The sequence below is a fragment of the Phyllobates terribilis genome, unplaced genomic scaffold, assembly GCF_046119375.1.
Source record: "Phyllobates terribilis strain yellow unplaced genomic scaffold, ASM4611937v1 Scaffold_11__3_contigs__length_659146591, whole genome shotgun sequence".
In the NCBI taxonomy this organism is placed as follows: domain Eukaryota; kingdom Metazoa; phylum Chordata; class Amphibia; order Anura; family Dendrobatidae; genus Phyllobates; species Phyllobates terribilis.
The window spans coordinates 586,352,790-586,365,703 of NW_027362771.1; the positions used below are offsets into that span (position 1 = coordinate 586,352,790).

General features: G+C 46.1%; 1 protein-coding gene across 2 annotated transcripts in view; it reads right to left on the reverse strand.

Annotated features, from left to right (window-relative positions):
• Positions 1-12,530, reverse strand: part of ALKBH7 (alkB homolog 7) — a 33,855-nt gene extending 21,325 nt beyond the window's left edge. Inside the window, exons 1-4 of one of the 2 annotated variants that reach the window (XM_073654335.1) lie at positions 12,196-12,530; positions 11,353-11,526; positions 11,142-11,266; positions 8,728-8,842 (exon numbers count right to left, since the gene is read on the reverse strand). In XM_073654335.1, the coding sequence (XP_073510436.1) occupies positions 8,728-8,842; positions 11,142-11,266; positions 11,353-11,526; positions 12,196-12,489 (708 nt within the window). In that variant the 5' untranslated portion in view covers positions 12,490-12,530. Of the gene's footprint in view, positions 1-8,311; positions 8,843-11,141; positions 11,267-11,352; positions 11,527-12,195 lie in introns of those variants that run through there. The other variant, XM_073654336.1, reaches the window with a different exon arrangement.
• Between the last annotated feature and the right edge of the window lie 384 nt (positions 12,531-12,914).

A 12,914-nucleotide genomic window follows, 5' to 3' on the forward strand; every position in this document is an offset into this window, starting at 1 on the left:
TATATATACGCATACATGTGACATATGAATATAATTCCCTCATAACAAAATATAAATAAATTAGAAAGCCATTAAAAATAATAAATATATATATTTATTATTATCATTATTAATGGCTTTCTAATTTATTTATTTTTTTTACGAAGGAATTATACTCCTATTTCACACACATATATTATATATATATATATATATATTATATATGTGTGTGTGTGTGTGTGTGTGTGAAATAGGAGTATAATTCCTTCGTAAAAAAATGTTAATAAATTAGAAAGCCATTAATAATGATAATAATAAATATATATATATATTACGTACATGCATATCTCTTGAGTAAACATTGATATAGGCCCACACAAAAAAGTAGATAATTCTATACATACATGAACGAGACTGATAGTTATATATAAATGACAAGAGGGTATATATTGGAGTGCTTTTTGAAAAATTGGGGATAGATATGATTAGACAGACGGACAGACAGACGGACAGACAGACACGATTGCATTAACAAATGCCCCAATCCTCATGTGTATGGTTTTTTCCAGCATATTACACCCCAGCTTTCATAATTTGATGGATTCTGGGCCATAAAATGTTCTATATTCCGATGATTTTTCTTCTACTGTGTCAATAATAGGAGACTGAAGCATATAATGCTGCATTAAAAATGAATCTTTCATGCAATCAGCCATATAAGTCCGGAGGTGTATAGATAGAGATGAGATAGCAGATGACAGGATACATAGATATAGATAAAAGATAGATGATAGACTGATAGATTACAGATAGATAATGATCTATCAACAAATCAGATAAGACAGACACACAATTATGAGACAGATATACAGATAAAGTTTATTCGGTGTATACAAAGTTACCATAAGTCTTCCTATGACAGTATATACATATATACAGTGCTATTATAGGTTTATTGAAGTGAGGTTTAAATATCGTTTATTTTCTTTCCACATATTCTAGAACACATACACACATATAGCACGCTACTACATAAAGCACATTCTTTGGTGTGGGTGGGTGACGCAGGTTTGAGAAATCAAAGAAATCCTGCTTTAATTTTTCAGGCACTCCCCCCCTGTAAGCACCATGTGCTTTATATGGAAAGATCCGGTACATGACAGGTTAAACCATCCCCAGACGCCGCGTATAAATTTTAGGGGGACTGGAGTTTTATCTGGCAGAGACGGTCTGATACGGTGTAGAAGATGAGGTGCGGGGAACCCCTCTGGGTCACCCTCCTGGTTGGACTGCTTGGATCTGTGGCCCCCGCAGCTTTGGACTCTACTGGGGGGATACAAGGTAGAGGACCAGCTCAGAAAGGTACATTCATTTATCATGTGTAGGGCATAATGCCCCCTAGTGGCAGACTTATCATAAAAAAAGACTGACATACCTTAAAATGATGAGGGTAAGAATGTAATACAACTGTGCAAACCACTGGCCCAGGTATGGGCTGTCCTCCGGGCTCAGGAAAGTTTCCACTTCTAGAGGAAATGTGCAATTTATTTGTCTGGTGTGTATACAGTGAAGGAAATAAGTATTCGATCCCTTGCTGTTTTTGTACGTTTGCGCACTGACAAAGACATGAACAGTCTATAATTTTAAGGGTAGGTTAATTTTAACATTGAGAGATAGAATATCCCCCAAAAAATCAAGAAAATCACATTGTATAAATTAGATAAATTTATTTGGATTTTGCAGTGAGAAATAAGTATTTGATCCCTTACAAACCATTATGAGTTCTGGCTCCTACAGACCAGTTAGACGCTCCTAATAAACTCATTACCTGCATTAAAGACAGCTGTCTTACATAGTGTAAAAGACTCCTGTCCACAGACTCAATTAATCAGTCAGACTCTAACCTCTACAACATGGGCAAGACCAAAGAGCTTTGTAAGGATGTCAGGGACAAGATCATAGACCTGCACAAAGCTGGAATGGGCTACAAAACCATAAGTAAGACGCTGGGCGAGAAGGAGACAACTGTCGGTGCAATAGTAAGAAAATGGAAGAAATGCAAAATGACTGTCAATCGATCTGGGGCACCATGCAAAATCTCACCTCGTGGATATTCTATCTCTCAATGTTAAAATTATAGACTGTTCATGTCTTTGTCAGTGGGCAAGCTTACAAAAACAGCAAGGGATCAAATACTTATTTACTCCACTGTAGATACATAATATATAATAATTTATATAATTGCATTAGTAATTCAGGAATTTCTCTCAATTTTGTACCTGAACAAGTAATATTTTTTTTCTATTTATTCAAACACAAAAACTAATACATATATTTTTTTTTAATAAATAGAAAAAAATATATATTACCGGTACTTGTTCAGGTACAAAATTAGGAGAAATTTCAGTTCTAATAATATAAATAAAATATATTTGATAACGTCTCTTATGTGCAGTATTATATTGGCTTTCATGATGTGATGCTACGTCATGTTTTATAGTCTCTGTGCTACATATTTTATTACATAGGATATATGTTATATATTAGATTTTGTTACATTGTGACAATTGTCCTCCCTTGTGATCTAGCTATACATTATGTCATATCGTCTGAGATAATAAATATTATATATATATATTTATTATTATTATTTTTATTTTTTTATTTGTAAATGAATAATCAATCACACCAACGAGTTACCCAAATCACCCCATTCTTGATCCTAAGACGAGCTTTTATCATGCTCCTTCTGCACTGGTTATTTTCCAGGTCAGGATTATATTATAGTTATAAAAAATGATATAATATATATACACTGCTCAAAAAAATAAAGGGAACACTCAAATAACACATCCTAGATCTGAATGAATGAAATATTCTCATTGAATACTTTGTTCTGTACAAAGTTGAATGTGCTGACACCAAATCACACAAAAATCATCAATGGAAATCAAATTTATTAACCAATGGAGGCCTGGATTTGGAGCCACCCCCAAAATTAAAGTGGAAAAACACACTACAAGCTGATCCAACTTTGATGTAATGTCCTTAAAACAAGTCAAAATGAGGCTCAGTATTGTGTGTGGCCTCCACGTGCCTGTATGACCTCCCTACAACGCCTGGGCATGCTCCTGATGAGGCTGAGTATTGTGTGTGGCCTCCACATGCCTGTATGGCCTCCCTACAACACCTGGGCATGCTCCTGATGAGGCTCAGTATTGTGTGTGACCTCCACATGCCTGTATGACCTCCCTACGCCTGGGCATGCTCCTGATGAGGCTGAGTATTGTGTGTGACCTCCACGTGCCTGTATGACCTCCCTACAACGCCTGGGCATGCTCCTGATGAGGCTGAGTATTGTGTGTGACCTCCACGTGCCTGTATGGCCTCCCTACAACGCCTGGGCATGCTCCTGATGAGGCTGAGTATTGTGTGTGGCCTCCACGTGCCTGTATGACCTCCCTACAACGCCTGGGCATGCTCCTGATGAGGCTCAGTATTGTGTGTGGCCTCCACGTGCCTGTATGACCTCCCTACAACGCCTGGGCATGCTCCTGATGAGGCTCAGTATTGTGTGTGGCCTCCACGTGCCTGTATGACCTCTCTACAACGCCTGGGCATGCTCCTGATGAGGCTGAGTATTGTGTGTGACCTCCACGTGCCTGTATGACCTCCCTACAACGCCTGGGCATGCTCCTGATGAGGCTGAGTATTGTGTGTGACCTACACGTGCCTGTATGACCTCCCTACAACGCCTGGGCATGCTCCTGATGAGGCTGAGTATTGTGTGTGACCTCCACGTGCCTGTATGACCTCCCTACAACGCCTGGGCATGCTCCTGATGAGGCTGAGTATTGTGTGTGACCTCCACGTGCCTGTATGACCTCCCTACAACGCCTGGGCATGCTCCTGATGAGGCTGAGTATTGTGTGTGACCTCCACGTGCCTGTATGGCCTCCCTACAACGCCTGGGCATGCTCCTGATGAGGCTGAGTATTGTGTGTGGCCTCCACGTGCCTGTATGACCTCCCTACAACGCCTGGGCATGCTCCTGATGAGGCTCAGTATTGTGTGTGGCCTCCACGTGCCTGTATGACCTCCCTACAACGCCTGGGCATGCTCCTGATGAGGCTCAGTATTGTGTGTGGCCTCCACGTGCCTGTATGACCTCTCTACAACGCCTGGGCATGCTCCTGATGAGGCTGAGTATTGTGTGTGGCCTCCACGTGCCTGTATAACCTCCCTACAATGCCTGGGCATGCTCCTGATGAGGCTGAGTATTGTGTGTGGCCTCCACGTGCCTGTATGACCTCCCTACAACGCCTGGACATGCTCCTGATGAGGCTCAGTATTGTGTATGGCCTCCACGTGCCTGTATGACCTCCCTACAACACCTGGACATGCTCCTGATGAGGCTCAGTATTGTGTGTGGCCTCCACGTGCCTGTATGACCTCCCTACAACACCTGGGCATGCTCCTGATGAGGCTGAGTATTGTGTGTGGCCTCCACGTGCCTGTATGACCTCCCTACAACACCTGGGCATGCTCCTGATGAGGTTGCGGATGGTCTCCTGTGGGATCTCCTCCCAGACCTGGACTAAAGCATCCGCCAACTCCTGGACAGTCTGTGGTGCAATGTGACGTTGGTGGATGGAGCGAGACATGATCTCCCAGATGTGCTCAATCGGATTCAGGTCTGGGGAACGGGCGGGCCAGTCCATAGCTTCAATGCCTTCATCTTGCAGGAACTGCTGACACACTCCAGCCACATGAGGTCTGGCATTGTCCTGCATTAGGAGGAACCCAGGGCCAACCACACCAGCATATGGTCTCACAAGGGGTCTGAGGATCTCATCTAGGTACCTAATGGCAGTCAGGCTACCTCTGGCGAGCACATGGAGGGCTGTGCGGCCCTCCAAAGAAATGCCACCCCACACCATTACTGACCCACTGCCAAACCGGTCATGCTGAAGGATGTTGCAGGCAGCAGATCGCTCTCCACGGCGTCTCCAGACTCTGTCACGTCTGTCACATGTGCTCAGTGTGAACCTGCTTTCATCTGTGAAGAGCACAGGGCGCCAGTGGCGACTTTGCCAATCCTGGTGTTCTGTGGCAAATGCCAAGCGTTCTGCACGGTGTTGGGCTGTGAGTACAACCCCCATCTGTGGACGTCGGGCCCTCATACCACCCTCATGGAGTCGGTTTCTAACCGTTTGTACAGACACATGCACATTTGTGGCCTGCTGGAGGTCATTTTGCAGGGCTCTGGCAGTGCTCCTCCTGTTCCTCCTTGCACAAAAGGAAAGGTAGCCGGCCCCCTCCATGTCTCCTGGTGTACTGGCCTGTCTCCTGATAGCGCCTCCAGCCTCTGGACACTACCTGACAGACGCAGCAAACCTTCTTGCCACAGCTCGCATTGATGTGCCATCCTGGATGAGCTGCACTACCTGAGCAACTTCTGTGGGTTGTAGAGTCCGTCTCATGCTACCACGAGTGTGAAAGCACAACTATCATTCAAAAGTGACCAAAACATCAGCCAGAAAGCATTGGTACTGAGATGTTGTCTGTGGTCCCCACCTGCAGAACCACTCCTTTATTGAGTATGTCTTGATAATTGCCAATAATTTCCATCTATTGTCTATTCCATTAGCACAACAGCGTGTGAAATTGATTGTCAATCAATTATATTCTGTTATTTACGTGTTCCATTTATTTTTTTGAGCAGTATATATATATATATATATATATATATATATATATATATATATATATATATATATATATATAATCTTTTTTTATTTTTTTTTTTCGGCTGCCACTTGGTAAATTTGACCCGTGGTGTGCACAAAGCTCACAGTGGCAGATTGTGCAGGACTCTTGCGATGGGGCCGATGTCTGTGCAGATATAAGGCTACATGTGTCGCCTGACACTGAAATTGCTGCAATATTAGATGTATTGATTTAGTATGGCGTTTCGCTATGACCTCCTGTGACGTCGAGTGGCAAATGTTTGCAAATATGTTGGATTTTCTGCTGCTGGTTGCAAGTCACATGCGACTTTATCTGCAGCGTGGCTCATTTATTTACAGCAAAATCACAAAACAGTCGCATAACAGCGAGTTGCAGCCATTTTTGTCCTGTGACTTTTCAGAAAACTGCTGTTGCACAACACATGTCGCAGTGTAGTGAGAACTAATACCTACATCCCCCTGTTGTCTCTTCACAGATGCCGGCGGTTTCTCGCTGTTATCAGGTGGTGCCCCCCGCCCACGAGTTAGGAGAAGACTGCAGTCAGGACGACCTCGTATGGAGGATCGGGAATGCCGTCTGAAAACACTGCTGCTGAGAGTCGGAGACCTTGGACTCGGCTATGACTCTGAAGAGACCGTCCTATTCAAGTACTGCGGTGGCGGATGTGCCCGATCACGTACAAACCACGACCTGACTCTTACACGGCTGCTGCAGAAGAGCGACCTCCCTTCTCTTCTGGAGGAGAAAATATACGGCGGGCCCTGCTGCCGCCCCACGCACTATGAAGATGTCGCCTTCCTGGATGACAGCCACCGGTGGCACACAGTGGAAAAACTGTCAGCAGCAGCGTGCGGCTGTGTGGGGTAACAAGCCACCGACATAAAATAGAGCCGCTCAGTAGTGAACTTATTTATGAATGTAATCTATTCGGCCAGGCCAAGATGGCGACCAAGCGGTTACCAAGTAAAAAAGGCAAACCCGACTACAGAAAAAAAATCAGAGCATAAGGTCACAGCGCCACAGCAACATGGCCCCGAAAGATGGCATCTGGTTTGCTGAAAACTTTGCCCCCTTCTTGTTTATATCCAGAAGGTAAAAATTTGTCCTGATCATATCCAGCTGACACTGCAGAAGGCGCTGATAGCTGGACAGCTTGTCACACGGCATCAGGGCTCTCACTGGCATGGCACGGCGACCGGGCCCTCACTGGCACGGCACGGCGTCAGGGCTCTCACTGGCACGGCACGGCGTCAGGGCTCTCACTGGCACGGCACGGCGTCAGGGCTCTCACTGGCACGGCACGGCGTCAGGGCTCTCACTGGCACGGCACGGCGTCAGGGCTCTCACTGGCACGGCACGGCGTCCGGGCTCTCACTGGCACGGCACGGCGTCAGGGCTCTCACTGGCACGGCACGGCGTCAGGGCTCTCACTGGCACGGCACGGCGTCAGGGCTCTCACTGGCACGGCACGGTGTCAGGGCTCTCACTGGCATGGCACCGAGCAGGCTTTTAAGTTGGATATGATCAGAACTAGAGTTGGTGGGGATCGATTCGCAGGATCTGGCTCAGCGAACACCTAAGTATTCTGTGGCTGCCGGACGGGAGTCCTGAGAACTGCCTCCTGCCTGGCGCGACGTCACATGCTCATCAAACTGCAAAGATGACGTCACACCAGATGGGCTAAGCCAAGGAGTGGATATCGTCAGGTCAGAGATGGCAGTTCTCACGGCACACATCCAGTGATTACAGTTCATCCACATGGCCGCTGGAGCAGCTCCTGCAAACTGATTCGCACTCTCTCTAATTAGGACAGAAGTGTACAAGTGTTTCAGCACAGTGACAACAAGCAGATCAGGTTTTGGACTCCCGCCATGACAAATCCCATAGACATGTCACCAATATTATATGCCCAGATGACCCCTTTATATGTATTTTTCAAAATTTCTTCTGATAATGAGGTTGTTTTTTTCCCCAAGTTTTCCATATGATGATGCCTAGAAAAAAAAAAGAAATCTTGCAATTTTCACACTGGTCACCAAGCCTAATAGTAGACTCATACTTACTGCTCTGCTTGCCACACTTTTCAGCAGTTTCATTACCATCACAGACGGGATAACAATGACAAATAATTCCTCTATATGCAGAAGATAGCACAGGATCCACCAATCACAGGTCACATTCCCTTCACTATTGAAAATTTCCTGTATAGGTCAATCAGTCAGTGCCAATCTATTGCAGCCAGTGTCCATGTGGCTGCCGAAAAGAACAGCAAGTATGAGTCTAAAATTAACCTTCATTGCAAGATTTCCCTTTTTGTTTTTTTATATACTATATTTATTGTGATATGAAAAACTGTTAACAAAAAAAAAAATAATAATAATCCTTTTTTACACAATAAGTCATTTTCTAATAACATTCCCTTTATGTGACATATGGCTCTGAACACCTCACCTTCCAGCAGACCTGTGAAGATGATGCGTGGGGTGAGGACTTTGCCACATACCTCCCTCATGTTTGTTTTTTTTATATATATATAAGTAATCTTGCTTTTAGCAGCCAGTAAGATACAGAAAAAAAACTATTTAATGTAAAAATAACTTATTTATTTATTCCATTGTAGATCCAAGACAAATAAAATGCCATTGATAAAAAAAAATAGCACAGATCTTCAGTGTTCTTTTTTTTGCAACCAAAAATGGCCATCATTTAGGAGGAGAATTTTTATGATCACCATGTACTGATGGTGAAGGCGCTGTGGTGGTGTAGTAATAGTCCTACAAGAGCCGAATGTAACTCCTGTATTACGTCTCCACTAGATATACAGAATTATATACAGAATATCATCACCATAAATTAAAGCTTAAATTGCCTTTATAATTGTATCAACAAGAGGAAAAAACATTTCTCTCCACTGGATTCATCTGATAATAAGTTAGGAAAGGGGGTAAAAGTCGCAACAAACCGTCAGCACCGATAGACGAGACATCATCAGCTCACCGGAAGATTTCTGCAGATAATTGAGATACGGCGATCTCGGGGCACTGGCACGCCATTGAAGAAGGACTCCTCTCCACGTAGGATTTCATGGGTAAACTTGAAGCGAGCGACACCGCTGAGATGAAAAGTGACAAAGTGTGAGTGACGTCCAGATAAAAACATACAATGTAATATAATAGAAGAGAGGTGAGGGTGGGGTGATGTTCCCCATTGTGGACAATCTGTACAATAAGCAGATCACACAGTCTTCCCCCACCTGGCACTATTACAAAAGTAGAGATAAGCAAAACGATTGTCACTACCCTGATCTGGCGTCCACTTTAGCAAAACACGGGAGCAGGGCGAACTATCCCGGCTGGCACGCGAATGCCTGTATGCAGAATTACCGGGCTCCCACAAAGTAATGGTGTCGTTCAAGGCCTCGGCACTATGAAGTTTGCACTGAAGTGGACATCGGACTAGGGAAGCACGATCTTATATCTCATCTCTAATTGTAATCAATGGGAGATCAAAGAGGAGAGAGGGGAAAAGAATAGAGAGGAGAGAGGGGAAAAGAATAGAGAGGAGAGAGGGGAAAAGAATAGAGAGGAGAGAGGGGAACAGAATAGAGAGGAGAGAGGGGAACAGAATAGAGAGGAGAGAGGTTAACAGAATAGAGAGGAGAGAGGTTAACAGAATAGAGAGGAGAGAGGGGAACAGAATAGAGAGGAGAGAGGGGAACAGAATAGAGAGGAGAGAGGGGCACAGAATAGAGAGGAGAGAGGGGCACAGAATAGAGAGGAGAGAGGGGAACAGAATAGAGAGGAGAGAGGGGAACAGAATAGAGAGGAGAGAGGGGCAAAGAATAGAGAGGAGAGAGGGGAAAAGAATAGAGAGGACAGAGGGGAACAGAATAGAGAGGAGAGAGGGGAGAGGGGCACAGAATAGAGAGGAGAGAGGGGAACAGAATAGAGAGGAGAGAGGGGCACAGAATAGAGAGGAGAGAGGGGCACAGAATAGAGAGGAGAGAGGGGCACAGAATAGAGAGGAGAGAGGGGCACAGAATAGAGAGGAGAGAGGGGCACAGAATAGAGAGGAGAGGGGCACAGAATAGAGAGGAGAGAGGGGCACAGAATAGAGAGGAGAGAGGGGCACAGAATAGAGAGGAGAGAGGGGCACAGAATAGAGAGGAGAGAGGGGAAAAGAATAGAGAGGACAGAGGGGAACAGAATAGAGAGGAGAGAGGGGAGAGGGGCACAGAATAGAGAGGAGAGAGGGGAGAGGGGCACAGAATAGAGAGGAGAGAGGGGCACAGAATAGAGAGGAGAGAGGGGCACAGAATAGAGAGGAGAGAGGGGCACAGAATAGAGAGGAGAGAGGGGCACAGAATAGAGAGGAGAGAGGGGCACAGAATAGAGAGGAGAGAGGGGAAAAGAATAGAGAGGAGAGAGGGGAAAAGAATAGAGAGGAGAGAGGGGAAAAGAATAGAGAGGAGAGAGGGGAAAAGAATAGAGAGGAGAGAGGGGAAAAGAATAGAGAGGGGAGAGGGGCACAGAATAGAGAGGAGAGAGGGGCACAGAATAGAGAGGAGAGAGGGGCACAGAATAGAGAGAGAGGGGCACAGAATAGAGAGGAGAGAGGGGCACAGAATAGAGAGGAGAGAGGGGCACAGAATAGAGAGGAGAGAGGGGCACAGAATAGAGAGGAGAGAGGGGCACAGAATAGAGAGGAGAGAGGGGCACAGAATAGAGAGGAGAGAGGGGAACAGAATAGAAAGGGGTATAGAATAGAGAGGAGAGAGGGGCACAGAATAGAGAGGAGAGAGGGGCACAGAATAGAGAGGAGAGAGGGGCACAGAATAGAGAGGAGAGAGGGGCACAGAATAGAGAGGAGAGAGGGGCACAGAATAGAGAGGAGAGAGGGGCACAGAATAGAGAGGAGAGAGGGCAACACAATAGAGAGGGCAACACAATAGAGAGGGCAACACAATAGAGAGGGCAACAGAATAGAGGAGAGAGAAAAAAAAGTGAGATCGAGATCCTATAAGCTGGCTACAGACATCAGATATTAGATTCCGACAGATCCTGATCTTCTGTTTAGTAATCTGCTGTGAATCCTACAAGTGTGACCAGCACTGCTATCGGACCTTACGGGAAGGTGATCGCACAATAGAGTGGATTCACTGGACCCGGTCCATCGGCCATGTCAGTAGTCTGTGACTGTTGCAGCCTTCAGAACCACCTGTTGCCCAACAGCATCTGTGGCTCTTCTCTTGATTAGCCAGCCACCCCATACACTTTGGATAGACGGCTGGGTTCAGTCAACAGTAGTGCAATGGGTGCGGCCATTTTTACCAGGAGTGGCTAACAATCTGTGAGGTCTTTCTCTAAGACACGGGTAAAGTAATGGCGCACACAGGCATGAAGACTACTGACCTCATTATATACAGGCAGCGTCTGGGCAGCAATAGATCCACTCGCTCCTCTCCATTTTCCACAGACACCAGTCGCATGACGCTGCTGGATAGCAGGCAGATCCCGGCAATGGTGCTGCCACAGAACTGGTAAAGGAGAGGCGGCATGAGCTGAGTGCTAGTGTCCTCCGCACACAGTGTCAGGACCCGACCCACCAACCACACAGCCTCACCTTCACGCTGTCCACGTGCGGTTTGATGTATCCATCTTTCTGGAGGTCTAAGACATGGACGAGTGACAGCTGGTTCTCTCCGGGGGGGAAGGCCTTGTCTCTCACCCTCTGGATGACAGCGGAGGAGTCTGGGGACCAGTGCAGGCGCTCGACCTCCCGGAAGCCATGGATCGCCTGCAGGGAGAGAAGATGTACAGAGCTATGGTAAAGTAATGGCAGCTCAGCCAGTTCACCAACTGCTGGATATGGGGGGGGGCATGATGCTGGGGGGGGAATGTTTTAGAGCAGTACTGAGGAGTGCAGCTGTGAATCCAGCACTAGGGAGGAGGAAGAAAACACTTACTAGAAAGGCAGCTGCAATCTGATCCCTCAGTGACCTGTCAGTCCATCTTCAGAAAGTAGTATCGTCAGATAAATTTGAGCAATTTTGCAATTTGCTGCTTGTTAAAATTTTCAGCCGTTCTTGAGATAAACACTTTTTTTCTTCTTTTCTTCGCAGCTCATTGCCATGGAGACCGACCACCGTGGTCTACACATTTGCCGTGCTTACAAGCTGTGAACTAGCGATGGTCGGTCTCCATGGCAACAAGCCACGAACAAAAGGAAAAAGTGTTATTATCTCAAGAACGGCTGAACGTTTTAACGAGTAGTAAACTGAAGACGAGCTGGTATTTACAGGAAAAATCCGACAATGTCCATCTGTGACGCTGGATTTTAGCAGAATAATGATAAATGGCCTAAACATATAACAGGGGATATGACACTATTCAGACGTCTGCAGTACAGAGGCGACATTTTGAGGAATAAGTCGCACACAGCAGTAAGGACGGTCCCCGCACTCACGTCATCCCAATGGCCGCTCTCGTAGCGCTTCTTCCTCAGTACAGGCTCCAGCTCCCGGCACAGTGCGGCCTCCTCCTCGGCAGTAATGAAGTCCGGCTGCAGGGTGAGGCCGGGGGACAGCTGGGACAGCACGGCTGCTGAGGACGGAGACACCTGCTTATCCGGCAGCGGAACCGCATGGTGGAACCGGGACCAGATTCCCGATTTTACCGCAGCAAGACCGCGCGGCCTATTCACAGCGCAGACCCACCGCCGCGAGTTACCAAGGCAACAGCGACCACTGGACGCCGCCATCTTGTGACTGCGCACTGCATTCTGGGAGGGCAGGGAGCGCTACTCAGGGACGTGCCCAAAGTAACCAATCACATCTCAGCTCTCATTGCAGCAAGGCACATTGAAAAATGAAAGGCGTTACCCGATTGGTTGCCGTTTTTATCAGCTTCCCCAGCTACACTGTAATCTATTCCTAGTTTATGGGACTTGTAGTCCTCAAGACTCTGCTTTTCTAATCCTCCCAGTTTCTCATGTAGAAATAATGCTCAGTGCACATATACTCTTAATTATGTTTTATTGATAGGGCTATACAGTGATAGTCTTGTCCACCAATCGCAAATTATTAGTGTAAATAAACAAAAACCCATCACCCAAACATCAATCTGTAATAATATGAAATATAACATGACCCTGGTGCTCCCACAACATGGTAAAGGTATTTATAT